At 37.3% G+C, this 22804-nt stretch overlaps 1 protein-coding gene across 3 annotated transcripts in view; it reads left to right on the top strand.

Annotated features, from left to right (window-relative positions):
* The window catches only part of LOC108026757 (DEAD-box helicase Dbp80), a 115622-nt gene that overhangs the window by 79421 nt on the left and 13397 nt on the right, over positions 1–22804 (top strand). For all 3 annotated transcript variants that reach the window (XM_050890219.1, XM_050890220.1, XM_044092759.2), the window contains exon 8: positions 19071–19206. In XM_050890219.1, the coding sequence (XP_050746176.1) occupies positions 19071–19206 (136 nt within the window). The remainder of the gene's footprint in view (positions 1–19070; positions 19207–22804) is intronic.

Genomic DNA, 22804 nt, shown 5'->3' with positions numbered 1-22804 from the left:
AAAACACTATTGTACCAATAATTTTCCGATTGTTCCTATGGGAGTTATATGATATAGTCTTCCGATTTTGATAAAATTTAATTCGAAATTCAGAATTAGTTTAAAAATGTTATACCCAAGCTTAGAAAGGAATATGTTAAAAAACACCAAAGATATAATTTTTTTAATTTTTTCGCCGATAGTTCCTAAGGGAGCTATAAGATATAACTTATATAACTTCACTGGCAACACACGCGAGCCCAGACACAATTTTCTCAAAAACAGAGGTGAGTCATGATAGTGTTGGGGCATTCATGTTCAAAAAATATTTTCCACTTCGAGCAGTTTAAAATAAAGATAGCTGCAATCTTTATGAGTTACATAGATTAGAATACATAAAAAAAATTCTTACACTTTGGGTTTGCCGCTTTTTAACTCATAATTTTGGATTTTCTTTTTCTGACATTATCAAGGTTTTCAATATTATAAACTAGGGATGACATTGACGAACAGTGTTGAACAACATTACATTTTTAAATTCCAGTAGTTTGACTATTTAATTTGGACAGTTAGCGCGCGCCCAAGCATTCTTATTAGCCATGAAAAATTCCTAGTAATTCTTCTGCGTGACTACGCTGAGTATTACGAACCCCTATGATGTTCAATTTGGCCAGTTTCACTGCTAGTAACGTGTCCACCCGGTGTACGCACAACACCGACCGATGGACGCCCACAACGATTTCTTTTAGTCAGGAGTTTCGCTTGCTTCTTTCATCAACAATAAGAACCACGTCATACACGGAAATTGTAGTTGGGTTCGGCCGAAACCATTTTGTGGAGTGACCAGTTGACGTCGAAGAGCGAGGACGTAGAACGAGAGAGTTTGGAGATCGAGGACGGAAAACGAGAGAGTTTGGAGATCGAGGACGGAGAACGGGAGAGTTTGGAGAGGAAGAGAGTTTGGGGACAAGAGTTTGGAGAGCGAGAGAGTTTGGAGAGGAAGAGAGGTTGGAGACAAGAGTTTGGAGAGCGAGAGAGTTTGGAGAGCAAGAAGGTTCGGAGACCAAGAGAGTTTGGAGACCAACAATGGAGACGGAGAGAGCGGAGACTTGGCGGGCGGAGCGAGAGTGTGCAAAAAGGAGTAGCGGGACGCCGCCGGACTTTGGACTTTGGAAAGAAGGTGCCACATCTCAGCAGCGGTGCGGCACACAAACATGTCGCATGCGTCTCCGGGATCAGCGGGACGGCGGCATCAGGCTGGACGGCGGCGGGAGGCAGTGCGTCAAGGACAAGAGGGTCAAACAGAAACCATGGACTTTGGACCCGGTGTGGAGAGTTTTGGCGGGCCGTGTGCAAAAGGGAAATAACGGGTCCCAGAGGCCCTATATAAACCCGCAGGGCGCTGGCAGCGAGAGGAGTCATTCGGCATCAGTCATTCAGTATCAGTCGAGATCAGTCATTCGGTCGAGAGCATTGAGATCAGTCATCGAGTGGAGAGCATTCAGTCGAGAGCTTTCAGTCGAGATCAGTCATTGAGAAGAGTCAGTCAAGATCAGTCATTCAGCATCAGTCATTCGGTCGAGAGCATTGAGATCAGTGATCCAGCGGAGAGCATTCAGTCAAGAGCGAGCAGTCAGTCGAGAGCAAGGAGTCGTCGGAAGCAGCGCCGTGGGAGCCTACGAGGAGCAAGATCGTCACGTCGAGACGTTCGGGATTGGGATTACTAGGAATCTCCGAACTGAGACACAGGTGGCTGAGGTCTAAGGAGGCGCCACACGGCTAAGTTCTGTTTCTGTCCTGCCGACGAAGTCCTGGCGGTACGCCTGGAGGGTCTACTAGACTGAGATTTGAAATCGAGAGTAGCAAGCCAGAAGGGAGAGAAGTCTCGGAGCGGCGTAACAGAACCCCTAGAGTAGCGGGCCGGAAGGGAGAGAAGTCCCGGAACGGCGCAACAGAACCCCTAGAGTAGCGAGCCAGAAAGGAGAGAAGTCCCGGAGCGGCGCAACAGGACCCTGAGAGTCACGAGCCAGAAGGGAGAGAAATCCCGGATCGGCGTATACCCTCGAACCCAGCACAGAAGTCAAGACCTACAGCCACCTGTCAGGAGTAGTTCGCAGGATATCGCCACCAGCAAGCAGGACGCCACCGCAACGGCCACGCAAGGAGGATCGAGCCCGCAGGAACGGCACGGACAGTACGCGGAAGGGTGAGGCTAGGGTGGAACGTTCGTTTACACGAGGCACAGAAGCGAAGTGAAAAGCGAGGCAGCTTCCTGGCGTTCTGCCTTGACTGTCCGCACGATCTGAGCGGATGCCCGTGGGACCATCCGGAACAGAGCAAGGAACAGGAGGTCGGGTATCGAGAGGAGTGATCCTGGAGAGCTCGTCAGTCTGTTCACCCTAGTCTGAGAACGGTGACGCTTCCTTAAGCCCGCACGGCTGACCCCATAGCGAGTCTGAATCGTGGCCAAGCAGTCACCGAGCCAGCCACGTCAGGAGCAATCAGCGGTCAAGGATCTTCGAGGAGCGACAAGACAACCCACACCGTCGGAGACAGCGAGACGAGCAAGTTAGAAAGCCGACTGCAGTTATACCCGCAATAAACCCACTCCGAACCCGAGAATTCTGTGCTTTTTCACTAAACTACTGGACGGTCACGTTTATATAAATTTGGTGGGACGAACACACACAATCTACTGAGCTAGCCGCACAAATACCGTAGCGAGCAGAAACCAAAGAAATCTGTTCGTTACAAACTTAAGAGGTACACCTCTGCGAGCAGTAAGGAGTAGAAGAGCCAGCAGGTAAATAAAACATCCCATCTTTTTTCGCAACGCCTTTCTCCAGCAACTTTAAATTGTTAAAAATAGCCTACTCCAGTAATCGTAAATGGGGGTATGTGGCACAGACGATCCTTTGGTAAATCTCCCATCGTCCGTGGCATAAGTTGCGCCCTTCACGGGGCAGTTTTTGATAATTTCCTTTATAAGGGCTCGTAGGCCTCGTATCCAATAGTTTTGTCGTATTTCGTTTTACATGCAGATAATGGTACTACCGGTGGTGACAACCTACTAGCGAGACGCCACATTCCTAAAACTTTCTACTGCATTTCGTCCTTTGATACAAGATACTTAGGTGGTGTTTCATAAATGTCATTCAGAGAGTGTATAACGCGCCTGGAGTTTCATAGCCAATTTTTAATTTTAAAATAATCATCAACGAAAGATTTTTGGCAAATTGATTACGAATGTGTCTCTCCTCCTCGTAGTGGTGCATGAAATAATTCAAAAACGTTTTTAGCATTGGATCTTTTATCATTTTTGCCTGAAGGGACTTGAGCCGTGGAGTACTAATCGCGAATGTTTGCTTTGTCGTACATCCATAACTACGCAGTCTCCCAGCGACTATCGTTGGATATGTAGTTTTATAGGAGTAGTAGGTAGTTTTTATAGGAATGCTCATGCCGAAAGAGTTTGGGAGTCTGTTCATCGATGCGACTTCCAATTTTGACTCTCTCTGGGTCACGACGCTGGACCACTTTAGGCAAAGATGCACTTTAGGTCGGTCAAGTCCTAGGTAATTAGCTTATGATCGTTCTATAAGCGTGCAGTAGGCACCTTTGTCGAGTAGCACAATCATCTATGCTAATATATTCATATCTTCATATGGTCGGAAGTCTTTTGGGGCGTGTGGCTTCGGTTCGCTGATGTCCTTGTTTCCTAGCATGTCGTGTACTAGCAAGCGTTTTTTTTAATACCTTCCAATTTCATCTTTCTCTAATGAGTGAAATTCATAAGGCGTAACCATTGGTCCACACATGGTTATACCAAAAAGTCAATTATCAATTATCATCAAAGGTGGACAAATAGGCGTCACCAGCTGCTAAGTGATGTTCCCATTCAAACTTAGTAACCAAATCATTTAACAGAGAAGAATCAATTCAAGAATCAAGGTGGGTATACTGTTGGAGGGTCCAATGTGCGATTCCAGTATCCAAGTAAAAAGACTCAGAGTCCAGAATGTGGTTTTTGATTAAAAGTGAATAATTTCCGTTTTGAATAAAGAGAAGGAAAACTTCTTTGTTGAACGTAAAAAATTATAATGTCCATTTATTCTTATGTAAATTAAGATCTTACTTATGGAACCAAGTGGAATGTAAGAGAATGAAATGGATTGGGATGGGGGAACTGCATTGCTGGCAAATTAGAGTGGGGAATGAAAATCTCTATAGTCGGCAGATTTTGTGTAGCTTGCTTCGTTTACTGCTGAGGCTGCTGACTCCGTTTTCTGCTGAGGCGGCTGACTCTGTTCTGCTGAAGCTGCTGGCTCTGCTCACTTCCGTAGGTTTCCAATCTTAGTGTGTAGGTTAACGACCATTTAGATATCGCTGAGGCTTATGAGGCAGCTGGAATTTTTCTTGGAATTAATTTTTGTTTTAAGTGTTTTATTTGATTCGTTAAACACTAATTGTCAATTCCATTCTACTGTGCAAGCTCTACATTTGAAAAATATTCAGCTCATCAGACTAAGTAGTTTTTAGTGGTTTCTTTTTTTATAAAGGTACCGCTTAAATGCTTTTTCAAGTATTCACAGAGTGAAGCGTTACGTCGCACCGAGACGTGCAGCGTCGGTGTGCGGGCTTGCATTTAATTACATATAAACTACTCTAGGCGGTGAAAACCTCGACGTGCACTATTTCTGAACGCCCATATAACATCCTTAACGTTCCAATTGCAAAAGGTACCATGGCTGGGATCATAAGCTTTCCCCGAATGGCATCTTGACCCATCGCGATGTTCTTGGAGCTGGTGGGTCCCGATGAGCTGTGTGCTGGCAAACTGTGGAGCATGTCCTCCTGGTCATGGACTGACAAAACGAACACGGCTGCGCTCTTTTTTGCTTTACAAATATTGGTGTATTGTTTGATGGCATGAATCCGACAGTGTTTTAGAGCGGTACTTGGCGCAATGCGATATTTGTCGGTATAAACTGACCTGCGATGTTTCCCTTGAGACTAGCATGTGATAAAGAGTTCGGTACAAATTCATGTTGCCTGTGTTCACTTGTTGCGGAGTGTGCTAATCGGCATTTTTCAAATTGGTTGGAGAGATCGCATTTGCAAGCAACACAAACTGTTTTGAATGTATCACGGTTTGTCCGGAAGAATTTTCGTCTTCAAAACCTCTAATTGGCCCAGAGCAACTGCATCCTGTGCTTTTAACTGAACCTGCTCTGATTTCCATGTTTTGGGAATACTGTTCACCAAATTCCCGTCTTATTGCATAACTCATTTCGCACTTGTGACGTCAATCCCTGTATCCTCGCGAAACTTATGTGCGCTTTTCCAGCGCAAGACGTTGAAACTTACTTCTCAAAGTATTTCTGCTGTTTTCTCTAATTGTATATGTCGGAGATAGGGGTATTTTAGCCGCTTCGCGAGTCCGTTTGTCCGTCATGACTTTATTTTCACTTAGGTTTTCAGCGCAGCGAGTCGCAATTGTTCGTGTTGCCAGTTCGAAGGTTTTCGAAAGAATCCATCCTGAAAAGTCTACCACTTTGCACAACTCTATCGTGCTCTTGTCATTTTGAAGCCAGTTATCATTTTTGATTTATTCTCAAATACCTTTAATCTCACTCTCCTCATTGCAAAACAATTGCGCCAGACTCGGCTAAGGTCAGTTCCCACCTAGCCACGCTCTCAAAACCCTTAAACGGTCTCAGAAAGTCATACTTCTTTCTCTCAACTCTTTATTTGAAATGACAGATTTCTCTCAGTTACATTGGTTTTATTTAACATCAATTACTACTATTATTACTTCTATCGACATATACGATATGGCTGGATTTCTGGATTTCAAAAATAGCACCAGAATAAAAACATTAATATACGCGGCCCACTCCCACAAACCACCCAAAATGTGAATTCTACAATTTACATAAGTGCTAGACAAAAAAAGGTAATGGAAATGTATTGGTCCCGTCGTCGCGCAATCATCACTGAGCACTCATTCAGTGCTCAATTTTTTTAAATTTACTGCTTAAATTAACATAGGCATGTTCTAACATTCAGCAGTGCACTATGGCATAAACTCTAAAAATGATCGTAAGATTCTGAAAATTTGCACGAATATCAGGGAGGATAAAATAGAATTTCGAAAAAAATTTTGTGTTATTCTGACCACGCCTTCCCCCGCCCCCATACAACCGATATAAACAAAATTACACATATGTCGTATTTATTGGTATAAATACAACCCCAAAATCAACACAAATGAAAACGGTAATACATTTATAAAATATATTTTTATCATTATATTATTAAACTAATTTTCATTTTCAATTTCTGAATCCAAAATAATATTATCTAAACAAAAAAATCTTCGTCTGTTTCTCCATCCGACTTTCCGGTCATATATAGCTCTGGATCAGGAACATCGAGTAGATCAATGACTTCTTTGGGAAGGACCTTTTTGGATTTTTTTTTCCCCTTTCTTTCAAACAAATTGTAGAGAGAAATGGGTCGGAAGAGTCCAGTGCTCGATGAAAGACGTCTTCAATATTTGCTAATCGGCTGCATTTTCTGGCATGAGACTTTCGATCGCTCTTGTATAATTTGTTTCGCGCTTCAGATGCATTTTCTCCAAGCACACCAACTGGAACAATAAAATGGGTTATAATTTGGTGTCCATGTACCAATATTTTATGTACGGTTGGGGACATTGGATACCAAGAATACAGTTTCATATATAAATTAAAAGTATATACAAATATTTAAATTTTTCGGAGTCAATAATATGCTCAGAAGAAATAGCTTTTAAAATAATATAAAAATTATAGATGAGTTTATAATCCAAATCCAAGATAGCCGAAAATTTTAGACTATTTGAGAATGCCCGTCTTGCGGTATTTCCGTCATTGCTTTACCGCTTCCATTTTGTTTTGGTGTATCTACATTAAGGCCAAGCTCAACCCACAACTTCTTTTGAATACTTTTTTTACGCAAGGATACTTTAAGCTCTCCATCTCCTTTGACGTGCCATTTCTTTACTTCAATTCTATAGGAAATTCGCAGAGCAAACTCCATAAACGGTATCCATGCATGTAGCGGACTCACTCCATATTTCTGATTTCACATTAAAAATCTGCGAGTTAGATCAGTTGTTTTAAGCAATTGAGTAGGCTTTGCTCCACATAACGGATATGATTGGCACGAATTGGTTCCGGTTACAATGTTTAAGACCTTACCATCGATTAAAGTCATATGAGTTTGGTATTTTACAGTTATTATATTGCTTTTGTAGCTATAAGATAATACGTTTAGGTTTTCTATTTCCACGTCCAGATTTTTTTTCTCTTTTAAAATCAGTGCAGTACTTTCCTTCACGAACTCAATTTTCAAAGGTCGACAAAATCTCACTGACTGTGGAGTCCTATTAATCCAAATAACCCGATGATGCTGTTCTATTAGCTTTAACGGTATAACAGTGGTGACAAAAAAAAAATATCAAAAACTTCCTGTTGCATTTCAAGTATGCGGTGAGCTGTATGATCTAGCAAATTTTGGAATGAGACTTCCGCTTTCGTTTCACATTTTTAATTTCCAGTGGTCTGCATTTCAATTTGGATTCGGCGATTTGATTACATGAAGGGAAAATATCACATCCTTGTTGCTTATTTAGTGCTCTTATATTCAAATATTGCTGCTTTGTAAATCCATTTTCAATAAAAAATACCAGTGCACTATCAGGACTTATTGGAATCGGCTCATTCATATTAAGTTTTTTTTAAAAATCATTTATGTCTTCACTGCTTTTAGCTTTCTTTAATAAAAAGGCGATTTCTGGTTCCTTAGACTTTTCTGCTGAAACTGAGGCAGCGTGTAAAAGGAGAGAAGTTGAATGAGCTTCTTCTGAAGCCAGCTCAGATGCTAATTTTCTTTTAAGGCGAGGTCCTGCATCTTCATAATTCGACTTTTTTCTCCCAGTTTTCAAAGTGACTGGTTGCTTGTCAATGCGTATAACCATTTTTGAACCAAGCCATCGTGAGTGAACTGATTTAAAACGCCCTAACATACGATTGCATTTCGGTAAGTTTCTCTTAACATAGTTAATGAAATACTTAACTTTATTTAGTATTTCCCCCATATGCTCTTCAGAAAGGTCAATCCTGTCGCTTTCTGTTATTCGTTTTATAAAAAACCTCTAACAGCATCGTCTTTCCGGTTGCTCTCCTCCCAAACTTCGAGGAGCGCTGCATGAGAAAACTCATAAACACCTGCAACATGTATTGTTTTTTCGAAAAGGGGCAAAAACGGGCAAAAACCATTACTTAAAATTGATTTTATAGTAATTTGTTAAAAACATTAATATATTACTTTCAAGGCACTTGGAGGCACTTAAAAAAAAACTTTAACAGAACACGTGTACTTTTGTTAGAATAACCTAGAACAACACACTTGCAACACATTGGACAAAACAACACAAACATGTATAAATATAGTAAAAAGTTTAGAAATTATAAATTTACATACCTTGACCTTTATTTTCCATTAAGAAACTTTTAGCTTTGAATGTTCGCTTTAATTGATTCACTAGCTGCAAGTTATGAAAATTTTCCCGCGCTTTTTAGCCAAAACATAACGACACTGAACAGCTGACTTTAAAAGCGCGCAGAAAATTAGGGGCATTCCGAAAAAATCTTTCCAAAATTTTTTTATATCATTTCAGTATTATAGAAACCAAAACAAAAATAAATTATTTCACAAAAAAAAAATATCATTTATGCCAAAAATTTGGGCTTTTGGACCATAGTGCAGTGGTCAAAATGAGCACAGATTTAGTGCTTCTTAAAGCACCCTTTTTTTGCGCTTAATTAAGCAGAAAAAAATCACCGATTCAGCACAGGTTGAGCACTTAGCAGATACATAAAATGAAATACTCGTAGAGTAAATGGGTATACTAGATTCGTCGGAAAATGTGTAACAGATAGAAGGAAGCGTGTTCGACCCAATAAGTATATATACTCTTGATCAGGATCACTAGCCATGTCCGTCTGTCTGTCTGTATGTACGCTGAGATCTCAGAAACTTTAAGAGCTAGAACATTAAGACTTGGCATGCAGATTCCTGGGCTTCCTGTTTAGCGCAAGTTTGTTTCAGCGGGGTGCCACGCCCACTCTAACGCTCACAATTCGCAAAAATTGTGTGTTTTTATGATAGAAACCAAATTTTAACTGAAATGTGTTTGTCTCATCAATACCTATCGACGCTCACTCTAACGCCCACAAACGGTTTATACAATATCGCTTTGCTGCTTATGTATCTCCATTCCCTTTTGGGGTCGTTGAGGTCCTGGGTACCTTCAGCTTAAGGCAGCTCAAGTTCTTAATACACCTCATTGCCTTATGCAGCGCTTTCTCCGGACGCTCGGATGGCTCTATCTGAGAGATTGCACCTATAATTAGGGAAACAATTTTTTAAATAGAATGAGACACGAATAAATTTGTAAGTTTTATTTTTTAGTAAAGGAAATTTAATTTTTGACATTTTAGTACAAAATCTTATACGTCATTTTAAAACGAATCTTACAAATAATAAATAATTTAATTTTTTATCAATAAAACAATACTAAGTAAGATCGCGACAAAATTTAGGTAGGGCCTTAGCTTCTTCCCAGGTACTGAATATTAAATAGGTTTGATACTTTTATATAAAAGTCATAAAATTTTATGAACAAACTTTTCTTATTTTTGATCACTAGCAAATTTGCAGTCAACAAAATTTTGAATATTCTTTCACAGATTTTACTGCTTTTTTTCCGGTTCTGTGTTTCTTGAGAAACTTTTGATTTTTTGATAATTTATTTATTTATTTTTGATAATGTTAGTATAAACTAACTTGATGTTAGTTCCACTTTTTTAATAAATGGTGTGAGAGACTTACCTGTATTTGTTTTTTTGTTTCATCAATTTAAAAAACATTTGTTTGGCAAGTTTCTGTCTAATTCCTTCAATTGAAAAAGACGAAAAAAGGCGCTTACCTTTCAGAAAGACAACAATAACGTTTTTGTTCTGTTTTATTGGCATGTCCCGGTTGTCGTCCGTTGCACATGAAAGCAGTGTATTTATCGACATGTTCGCTATGCCAATCGTTATATAAATATACAATTTTGAAAATTCACTTATTGATAAATTATAATCGAAAAAGCATGACTCTCGATTGGCACGAGTCGCTGTAGGAATGGATGATAAGAAACCACTGCAACCATCTGAGCGCATACTGTCGGTATCATTTTTAGTTGACTTTCGAAGAATATTGCAGTGGTGATTCAATAGACTATTGGTCGATTCATTGACATAGACTTAGGGCCTTCAAACCAACGGACGAATTGATACCTTTGACTGTGGTTAGACGATAAATTTGTAGTCGGGGTTGAGGGTTTTCTCGCCATATAGTCAACTGAAATTTTCCATGTGCACTATTTACTTCGGCAAATTTGGCTTTATAGTTGGCCCTACGAATCAAACATGATAAGCAATAATTTTTCCCTACACTTCCAAAATGTATGCAGTTTATTGGGAAAATTTAATAAAATGCACGTCAACGGTGTCAATTGATGCTAATGTAATTGCTTTTACTGAAACGTGTGTTAATTCCTGTGTGTCTGATTGCAAAATATTTGCACATCTTTAGATGTGACCGCTCGTTCGCCTTGGCGGCGGTTTCCTCTTCTGATAATCTAAAATAAACTAGTCCTTTCTCGAAAACTAAAGAAGGGTACCATCTTACACTTAAGGTAACCTTAGAAGCATCAGTTTTAGTACTGCCATGTCCCGAAACAGAACCAGCTTCCTTTCGTTGATTTCGTAGAGCTAAGTTCACTGAAATGAATAGGCATTTATCCGAAATCGATTGGTCCTTCAGAAATTTCATTGACGATCCCTTTTATATTGAATACCTTAAACACTATATTCAGGTTTCGTTATGTTTGTCCCGTCAGTTCCTTCTGCATACGAATTTTCTAAGCCGCCCTGGTTCCCTCATCAATTCTCTTTTCTCTCATTCCGTAATTCCGAATGCTACAGTAGTTACCTAAACCATTGTAGAACCGAATTACAAGATAACCCCAAACAGCTCTATGCTTTTGTTAGTTCGAAACGAAAATCACAAGAATTTCTTGTTTTCACTTTGACACTTCATCCGCCTCTTATGATTCCGATATTCATTCATCTATCCATACCCTCTTCCTCACTCCAATTGTATTTTTATCCCATTTATTAGTGAGGATGACGTTTTTCAAACCCTTTAAACAGTCAAGTTGTCTTTCTCTTCGGCACCTGATCTTGTACCGATCTGTGTTATACAAAAATGTGCTGATGCCTTGTTAAAACCGTTAGCTAAACTTTTTCAAAACGGTTATTAAATACCACAACGGTAGTAATGCAAAACTAAAAACGATTGAACAGTTAATTAGCGCTCAGTTACAGCACCCACGCAACTCAACAATGTCCCCGTCTCAGCATTGCTTTATGAAACGAAAGTCAACGACTACGAATCTTCTGGAATTTTTTTCAATCATCAGAAACTCTTTTAAAAATAATTATCAAACCAATGAAATTAGTACAGACTTCAGAAAGACTTTTGATTTCGTGAACCATCGGTTATTAATAAAAAAAACTTGCTTGGATTCCCCATCACGGTTTTCAACATATTTATCGAACCGGAATCAGAGAGAAGCTTTTAAAAGCTCAATCTCTAACCTTGTCCATGCGACCTCTGCACTATGTTGGATTTGACCCGTTTCCGTGGCCAAAATAATATTTTTAAAATTAACAAGTTATTTTAATGCAGGTTTTTTTATAATGATGGTTATGACTATTGGAAGGCATTTTAGAAATGTGGGTGTGTCCGCCCAAAAAAAATCGGAAAAAACATTGGAAAACAGGATGAATGTCCTATTTCAAATGTGTCCTGCAAATTTGGTACAGATCGCAAAAAAATAATAGAAGTTATAAAATAAAACTTTGTTTTTTGTTTGTATTAGATTTTGTATTCATTTTCAACTTCATCAATGTCATCAATTTCATTATTATTATGAAAAACAAGGAAGTTTGCAGTTATAAGAAATAATTAACTTTAGTAACAACATGTAAAATTTTTAGAATTGTTGCTGACTTCAGTGATATAAAAAAAAATATTTCATTATTTTTTTAGACCATTTTTTTGACATCTATATGTTAGAGTTGTCCGATTTTTATTAAATTGAATTCGAAGTTCCTAAAAATATAAAAAATTATATGGGAATATTAAGATAATATGTTAAAAAGCCCCAAAGCTATAATTTGATTCATAATATTTTTTTGATAAAATTTAATTCGAAATTCAGAACTATTTAAAAATGTTATTTCCAAGCTTTGGTAGATCTGCATTTCTGATTAAGATGTTGCTTCCTAGTAAATCGAATAATGTAAAAAGGCGCAAAAAGCGCGCAATGTGCTTACTAGTTCTGAATTTAGAATTGATAACTCTACAACATGTATATAGACACTCACTGAAATAATTTGAAATTGGTTTTTAAACCCTTTGGAACTTCAACTTTCATTCCAAAAGTGTCAAGGGGACACTACTTGCTAAATATACAAATTATTAGAAAAATACGAACGAAACACCCAACATATTAATATTAATATAGTACTAACCTGAAGAATTATATTATTTTTGAATTTGATTATTTAATAATTTTTTCTCAGAGAGTTAACCTTTAAGGCAGCATGTGTTGTTCGCTTGCAACAGCTGACTTCAACAGATGGTATTTTAGAACTAAACTGTTAGGTTAACATTTTAGGTACGTAACATAGTATTTTAATCATTTCTCAACATTGTAACATTGAAAAAAACGGCACTTTGCATACTCGCAAAAAATTAGTTTTTGTCACGGAAGCGGGTCAAATTCAACATAATGTTCTGGTGTTCCGCCACCTAGGGCCTCTTCTTTTTGGTATTTTTATTAATGAATTCTTACTTCTCTCCTCTCATGTTCTGACTTACGCTAACGATGTAAAACTTTACTTTCCGTTAACGAGTCCCGATCTCCATGCCCTTTTGCAAGCCGGTCTGAACAATTTGCTACAGACCTCGGAGTCTCATTCAACCACAAATTAAGCTTCACGGATCACAATGACATTATATTTAGTAAAACAACATGGGTTATACCCGTACATATCCTTGGTTCGTTCAATCCTGGAATACTGTTCGTGTATTTGATTACCTCGATATGCCAAGTATCAGGACCTAAGCGTATCGGTCGTGGTTTAAACTGTGAAACCAATCGTAACTTACAATCTTACGCGGATAGAATGGGTCTCCAGAACCTGCCCTCCCTCAAAGATCGTCGGACCTGCCACATTGTTATGTTTCTTAACACACTAATTACTGGACTTGTAAATTAGATCTAACTTCTTGGTCAAATACAGTTCTTCATCCCTGTAAGCTCAACTTGTCACAATAGGTGTTGCCCTAAATATTTGTAAAACTATTTTAGAATTACGTGAATCATTTCGCACTATATGTTCTCAATTTTTATGTTCACTCATCGCTCTGTAAATCTGAATCTCGACGAGGGCCCTTGCGAGTAAGACGTGATCGATTCTTTGAAATAAAGGTTGACTGAGCGAGGCACTAGTTTACTGTTGGGTTACCTGATTGTCAGAAGTCGACGGTGATAAATTTATAAGGGATGCTTGGGAGGTCGAGGTATAGCGATGTATAACTGTATGTCCAAAATCTACAACAAATTATATTAAGACTCCATGTCCCGTGCGTATACAATTGATTAATGTAACTGTTTGTGATTTGCGAACTTGTAACAATCTGCAAATCCGAAGTTTAGATGGCGGCTTTGAACCAGTGGGTCCACTCGGGGCGACAATGGTTGCTTAGGGAGCTGGAGTTAATATGCCACTTCCCGAAAACATTAGATTTATTCTATGTTACCAACTCTCTTTAGATCTTCTTCCATATGGCATTGGTATTAACTATTTTTATGTAATCTAGTACTATTTAAAATAATTTATTTGCGATGATCACCTGTAGACATAGCAACTGTAAGGATGTTTTCTAGGCTGGGGTAGGACTCAGTCTCCCAGGATCACTCACAAATATACTTATATTCAGAGTACTAGGCCAAAAGGAGAAAAGAGAGATAAAACCCCCGACCAACACACCGAAGGCGACCAACATGAAGCACAGAAAAACATGATTCAAAAATATAAAGTCTAAATTTTATTGGCTCCAAACTATATATATACACGGGACCCCTGCCAAACTACGCTGACCCCACTGTCCAGAAATCCCAGCCAAAACCGAAGGCGAAAATAGTTACCTCCACTGCTCGGGTGGAAAATCTAACAGCGGTGGGAAAGGAGTTGCCCTATGCTGGGCCCTCCCGTTTCAATTGCGTCCGATGGCATGGCTCGCTCTCGGGCGTTCGATGCTATGGCATGCTCTCGGGCGTTCAGGTGACGTTGGCAGCAGTAGAGCCCTCGGGCGTGGGATGCAGGTGATCATTTCCAGGCTGCGGCGCTGCGTTTTCTTTTCAAATACTTTGGTCTTCGTGGCTGGGGTTTATAGGGCTAATATTTTCATTATCTTACGTGGCTAGAAATATGTTTCTTACATCGCTACAAATATGTTTAATATGGGTCTTGTGAGAGCAGTTTTACAACTCATCACACAACAAACATATTTGTATAAAACAATAACAACTTCGACGTCAAATACCAAATACGAGGACAATGGTTTAAGACAGGGACTGGTTATTAGCAATGCCATCATGTATTGAGTGTGTGTTTCATTGAAAATATTAAAGATAAGTCCACTAACGTGGGCAACATAATTTAACATGTGGGGAAACATCGGTTTTTAACGGATCCTCTGGCTGATGGAACAAAAGTTTGTACGGAACTTTTAGTCAGAAAAATTATGAAGATATTATGGAAAACTAGAATTGATTCCTGGAAAATCTCGACTGTGTACCTGTGTTATCAAACAAAAGAAATTATAGAAACACATACAGAGTAAAGGGTAAACAGGTAAAGGGTACAGGTAAAGGGTACTTGTATTTACAGCTATAAGCATACCTTTTAATATATAAGTTTAAAAATAGTCCGAGATGTGGAGTTGGGATTGGGCATGTAGATTTTAGATCTTTCGCAGAAGAGTTACACGCCCACTTTAACACCCACAACTTCCCTAACACTTAAACCTGTAAAGGGTCTACAGATGTGGATAATTTATAAAAGTAAAAGTTGAAATTGATTTTATTGATTAATACCTATCTGAGTGCTGAGAATTGTTCCAATCAACTTGTTGTTTGGCACGCTGTGACTAACTAAATTATATAAAAGGTTTAACATATCCGATATGTGCCATGGCTTTGACATGGTGTATAGTACCTAAGCTTTACCATAAAAACCAAAGCTGATATAATTCGAATTAAAGAATATTGGTATATATATAAAGTCTGTTTGCTAAATTTATTTATGTCACTATTAGTCAATTTTAGCAGTTTAGTCTAGTCAACCTTCGCTGAACAAAACCCTGTTGACACGGTGATATAACCAAGGAGCACAAATGTGAAAATGAAATGCAATAAAGCATTCATACGAGGTGTGTTCAAAAAGTAAGGTGACTTTTCAAACTTCGCGGGCAACATATTTTCGATTATCGATTTTTTTGTTTTGTTATGTTGGTACACTCTTCCCTAACATCTGTACCAAGTTTCAATTGAATCCCCTTTTTTGTTTAGTTGTGAGAGGCGTAAAGGTAACAAGTTGTTTTGCGTGCTCAGCGATTTTTTGCTATCGAAAAATATGGATCAAAGGATTTGCATCAAATTTTGTGTAAAAAATAAAAGTGCTCCGAAACACTTGAAATGTTGACAGTAGCATACGGTGAAACTGTTCTGAGTAAAAAAATGTTTACCAGTGTTATAAACTCTTCCAAGATGGCCGGGAAGATGCCAATGACGAGCCTCGCTCTGGACGCCCAAGCACTCAACAACTGATGAAAACGTTCAAGCAGTGAAGAAAATTGTTTTGGAAAATCGTCGAATCACTATCAGAGAGGTTGCTGAAGATGTCGGTATATCGCTTGGCTCGTGCCATGAAATTTTTTCAAACGTTTTGGGCATGAGTCGTGTGTCAGCGAAGTTTGTTTAAAAATTGCGGAGTTTTGGCCAAAAGAACCGTCGCATGAGCATCGCTCAAGAGCTGTTGGATAACGTCAACGACGACTCAGATTTACTCAAAAGGGTCATAACTGGTGACGAATCATGGGTATATGGTTATGATATCGAAACCAAAGCCCAATCGTCACAATGAAAGAGCCCAGGTGAGCCAAGACCGAAAAAAGCACGCCAAGTTCGATCAAATGTCAAAGTTTTGATCACTGTATTCTTCGATTACCATGGCGTGGTGCATCAGGAGTTCTTACCATATGGTATTCCAGTATTATGTGGAAGTTATGCGCCGTTTGCGAGAAGCAATACAGAAACGATAATGCCCCTGCCCATTCATCTTTGCTTGTGAGAGATTTTTTGGCTAAAAACAACACAATAATGCCTCAGCCACCATATTCACCTCACTTTTTGAACACACCTCGTATGTTTAAGGAATTGATCACAATTTAGAAATACCTTTAAAATTCTGGACAGTCGCTTTCACAGCCTTTTGTGGAATAACGGGGACGTGTCTTACTATTTTTTTTCAATTTATACGATTAGTTTTAAAAAAAGTTTTCCCTGGCTATCAGGATTCCAGCAAAAAGAATGTTATAAACTACATAACTCAAAAAATCATTTTAATGTGTGAGTGCGCGGATATGGTCCGTAGAAAAGATTTTGTAATAAACTGAAAAATAAAGATTTTTTACGTGTTTCAATTTATAAATTCTAAAATAACGTTTTTTTGCTTTATTTTGTTGTGCCTTGCAGAGGGTATATTGATTTTAGTCAGAAGTTTGCAACGCAGTGAAGGAGACGTTTCCGACCCCATAAAGTATGTATATTCTTGATCAGCGTCACTAGTCGCGAGTCGATCTAGCCTCTCAGTTTTGAAGCTATCGGACTAAAACATTCCCAAAAGTCGTCTTTCTATTGCAGCTAGTTATCAGTCGGAACCAGCTGTATCAGACAACTATATCTTATACCTCTCATAGGAACTATATTCGTTGTTTTTTAACATATAACATTGGAAATAACATTTTTTAATTAGTTCGGAATTTCAAATTAAATTTTATCATAAAAGGATGACTATATCATATTGCTGGCATAGAAACGATTGAAAATTAGCCGGTAAATATGAAAAAATTATATCTTTGGTGTTTTTTAACATATAACCTCCTACGCTTGGAAATAACATTTTTTAATTAGTTTTGAATTTCGAACTAAATTTTATAAAAATCGGACGTCTATATCATATAGCTGCCATTGAAAAAACCGCAATATTAGTCGCAAAATATGAGAAAAAATATATCTTTCGTATTTTTTCACATATAACCTTCTAAGCTTGGAAATAACATTTCTTAAATTTTTAAGAGTTTCAAATTCAATTTAATACAAATTGGACTACTCTTACATATAGAAGTAAAAAAAATGGTCAAAAAAGGATCCTTCAAAATTTTAAATTAATTTAAATTTTAAATTAAAAATTTGTGGCTTGCCGAAGTTAAATTCCTTTCTTGTTTTTTTTTAAATGTGCTTGTGTAAAATTTTCTTCATGCGCTGCGCAAGAATATTTCAAGCTGTTACGAACTTTTTTTCTATGTTTTCTAGCTAATTTTTCAGTTAATTTTTCCCGCCAAGTTCTTGCGATGTCGATTCTTGCCTCCAGCAGTCTTCCGTTTTTGATGGTCCCCGCTGCTTAGGGTAAAGCTGTTTGGCAGGAGTCCCTAAAGCGAACGCCTATTGACAGTGTTCCCTCAGGGCTGTTGTTCCTTGTGAATCTGCCTGCGCTGCTCGGCGATATTCTGTATGTGCTTTCCATACCGCACTCAAAGTATCCTTTCTGACTTTTACGGCTGTATATTTAATTTGATTTGATTGACGTTCTTCACTCGTGTTTTGATTTTCGATGACTGATCCCGCTTTATGCGCTGGGACCTCAGTTTCTTCTTTTTTCGGCACCTCACCAGGGTCAAGATTGCGTGGGGGTTCCATTATTCTTTCGATCACTATACGCGCTCTTTCGCCGTTAAGTTATTAAAACTATTTAAGTTATTAAAACCTTTTTGCTTTTTCCGAAAAATTTTGAACATTTATTAATAAAAACGACGTGAACTGTTACGAACTGAACTTAAATATTCATAAGGCGATTTGGCACCATCCTATAGTAATGGAAAACTGGTAATAACTAAACCGACGCTTGCTCGAAGACGAAGGTTGTTAAATTCTTCCTTACAGATTCGTTGTGATATATCATTTCATCACCATACAGTTGATATTGCATGAACACCTGGCCACACAATTTGACAATCTGTAAAAAAGGGGGCTAGTAAGGATTGTTACAAATAAATTTTAAATAATATATATAACAATGGTGTTTCAAAAGACATTTTTAAGATCGTCACAGGGGACAAATTGTGGATCTATGATTATGAACATTTGACCGTTTGATTCTTTGAGGACGGGTTGTGTTTGTGGAAGAAGCACTTAAAAGTGCTGTTTCTTAGGGAAACTGGTCATTTGGGGAATGTTTCGCTTGACCAACGTAAGACTGTGAAGGCGGTTTGTATTAATTCTATTTCTATTCACAGATTTTTTCGTAAAATCTGACGACTTATCAAATTGCTGCCATAGAAACGATCGGTTAATTTATATATACGAGTATATAAGTATTGTTTTATAATTTTTCATTTTTCGCACAAATAACCTTATATGGAAATCGCTGTTTGTATGTCTCCGTTTCCCTTTTGCTTCTTTTAGCTGGGTTAAGTGAGTCTGATTTAGAGTTCTTCCGCGTCGGAAATATTAGTAAATTATATTTAGATTTATTTACTTATGTACAAATTTAACCATTAAATATTTACGTATTTTGCAGGTTAATGAGAGAGGAAGAATCCCTGGATAATATAAAACAATATTATGTAAAATGCAAGAATGAGGATAACAAATATAATGCAATCCAAAATATCTACGGATGCATAAGCATTGGCCAAGCCATTATATTTTGCCATGTATGTATGTAGTAATAAACTTGATGCTTGAGTAAAAAAGATTTAAAATTTAATCGACTACCCCGATACTCTACTGACTAATGTAAAAATAAAATGAATTATCATTTTAATCATAGAATCACATAACTATACTATTTTCTCTAGTACACGTACGTTTCCGATTCCATACAATATATACATATATTCTTGATTAGGATCACTAGCCGAGTCGATTTAGCCATGGCCGTCTGTTTTAACTGAAATGCGTTTGTCTCATCAATACTTATCGACTGACCCAAAAAAATGGGCCACGCCCCTCTAACGCCCACAAACAGATTAAACGCTTAAATCTGTCTGCCGCCCACATAACATCTACTGAAATAGCCAGTAGGTGGCGCCCTAAAATATGGCTTTTCTGGCTATATAGTATATCTCCATTTCCCATTTGCTATCTAAATCTGAGTAACGGGTATATCATAGTCGACTAGTCTACCTTGTTTTAACTTAAAATCGGTTTTAGTTGCTTAAGAAAAATGTAACAATAATTTGCCACCATCACAGAAGCAATTGTTGCTATATTTGGTTTATAACTAAATATTTTCTGACCCTACTTCAAATTTTACCCATAAATATAATATAGTCCTTAGCAACAAACATTTTCGTCAAAGGATAAAGCATTCTTTTCCAAATAGTGACGGACGTAAAAACAAAAATGCAAAACGCAAAAGTGAAATAAAAACCGGATCCCGCCTCATAATAAAATTTTTAATTTAAATATAAGCAACTCAGTAATTTCTCAGAGTTAAAAGTATCAAAATCGTAATTAAAAAAAAAAATCAGTAAAACTATAATTAATTAACAATTTTTTAGTGCAAGTTAGGACCCAATCGATTAAAGTGCCAGGTGTCAGCCTCTAACAATTCTCGGAATGCACAGAAAGTGCCAGAAATCACTCGGAAAAGGATTCCCATACGAGGTGTGTTCAAAAGTAAAGTGACTCTTTTAATTTCGGGGTCTACGTTTGTTCGATTATCGATACCAAGTTGCAAGTGGATATCATTCTTTGTTTGCTTGTTAGAAGCGTTACAATTATAAAATTAAAGTAAAAATGAAAGTAAGTGCTGCGATATACTTTAAATGTTGACAGTGGCATATGGTAAAACTCTTCTATGTAAAAAAAAGTGTACCAGTGTTACACTCTTCCAAGATGGTCGAAAGATGCCAACGCTGTGAAATTGCTCAATTTTGACCAAAAGGGCCGTCGCATAGGCACCGCTCAACAATTGTTGAATAGTCGATCCAGATTTCCTCAAAAGGGCCGTAACTGGTGACTGGTATGATTATATACATATGATTATATATATAGATTGTATTATGATGTCAAAACCAAAGCTCTATCTTTACAATGGATGAACCAAGATGAGCCAAGAAAAGTCACCATACTTTTTTAACACACGTCTTATGTCAGAGTAATGATAAAAGGAAAACTTGTCAAAGCCACGTCGAATGCAGGGTCGATAAATAATATAATGAATGAAAACGGCCATAAATTGCCATATTCAAATAAAGAATAAATAAAGAAGTAAAATAAATAAATTCTACAACTACTATCAATCTACTTCAATCCAAATTAATGATGAGGATCCAAGCCTTATAAGTACCTTTAAGTATCCGTTGATGTAGCTGACGCATTACCAAGAGACAAAATATAAATTAATAAAATAGAAAATAAAAGTCGAAGAAAACATTATATGAAGATCTACGGATATCTTCGAATTTTATGATTAAGCAGGACTAATCTGAATTGTCTTGAGTAGCCCGAGTTCATTTAAGCAAGATTCCACTCCCACAATAGAATTTGTATGTTTTTTCTGCTTCTGACTTAAAATAGGGAGTATAACACTTGGAAAACTTATATAAAGTATTATAAATTACTACACTAAAGAGTTGCCAAGGCCGCGAAAGAGTTTTAAATTAAAAGGGTAAAATAGATTTGTCGGAAAATATAAATGTAATATATTTTTGATAAGTCATGCCCGTCCGTAGGAACGCTGAGATCTCGGAGTCTATAAAAGCTAAAAAGATTTAGTACGCAGTGCAAGGTTAGGTCAGCACGCTCACAGACGTCCATAAGGCAAAGACACGTTTAAAAAAATGTTAAAGTTAAATGATTTTTTTTATTATCATAATTTGTTGATTATCAAGACAAAAATAGTTCAATTCTGAGCATTCATTACGAAACAGATGATTTGGTACTTGCATGTCTCTATCTCCCTTGCACATGACTTAGCAAAGTAACGGGTATTTAATAGTCGATGCCATCGTCAAAACGTTATCATGTTAGTAATGGGATACTTATATACTTCGTGACCTTTTTCATTCGTTATATTACCTAAATTTTTCATAGATACTTTCATAATGTATTTTTTATTAAATTCATAAAAACACCATTCAACTGAACAAATGTATCACGTGAAGCAAAATCGCCTAAAAATACAAACGGTAAGCAATTTATATTTAGAAAGAATCACAGTTGTCATTCTCAGCCAGGCACCTAACTCCTACATACTTATATGGTGTTCCTTCTTAAATTACACGGCGTAGAATTAAGTAACCCAACAATTACTAGAGCATTAAAATATTTTCACAATTTTCAAAAACTCTCGCTTTCCGCACTTAGAAACCTTTATTACCTTACCTGTTTAAAAAAAATTAGAATTTCGAAAAATTATTTTTGATTAATTTTGTAAGACTTTGACTAAACGAACTGAACTGAAATATAGTGAACCCCGTTTTTAAACTGCTGCTATACACTGCCACAAAAAATTAAACTGTAATTTGGCGTGAACATTTTTTGGCTAATTAAATTTAAGTTTATTAACTTATGGTCAACTTTGATTTAAAAAAGCACTCATATTTAAAATTTTTTTAAAATAAGGGCAATGTTTGCTAAAAAAATAAAAAGAAAAAGTAAGTATATTTTATTTTGAGTTAGATTATCATGGTAAACCTAAAATGTTTCAATTTTAGGAACTACTTAAGAGCTAGAAAAAATGCGTCAAGATCAATTTGATATGCGCATAGTAAGTTTGTGTTTTTTAGACAAATATCAATTTTACCATTAAATAATGTCAAATTGATACCAAAAATGTAAATTTCACGAATTCTCTCTTTTCGAAAATTTCTTGACATCGAAAAAGAGGGGATAAAGCAATATGGCGGCGTTAATTACGTGAGTGGAAGCGAAATAGACCTATTCGAAATTCGACTTGGTTTACTTCAAACATGTTGTCTCGCTTGCACTAACATGGTTTTCATGGCTTTTAAACTTAACGCCCTGCGATAGACCAGATGCTAAGGTGTCTGTCTCTGATGCTGAAGGTACCAGGTTTAAATACTCCCCAAGGCAGAGTATGCTTTAAGTGTTTCAGAATAATATCTGAAATGCCTTATTATTGTTATAACAAAGTTGCATTTAAATAATTTCAGATTTTAATAAAAAAAATAAAAATAAATTTGTCTCGGGGAGGACTCGAACCACTAACCCTCTGGCTTGTGTATCAAAAACGAAGCGCTAGCCCTCTGAGCCAACGCTTGATAGTGACTAAAATGCTTTGTC

Source organism: Drosophila biarmipes, unplaced genomic scaffold, assembly GCF_025231255.1.
Source record: "Drosophila biarmipes strain raj3 unplaced genomic scaffold, RU_DBia_V1.1 ptg000017l, whole genome shotgun sequence".
Taxonomy (NCBI): Eukaryota; Metazoa; Arthropoda; class Insecta; order Diptera; family Drosophilidae; genus Drosophila; species Drosophila biarmipes.
This window is presented reverse-complemented; position numbering and strand designations above follow the sequence as displayed.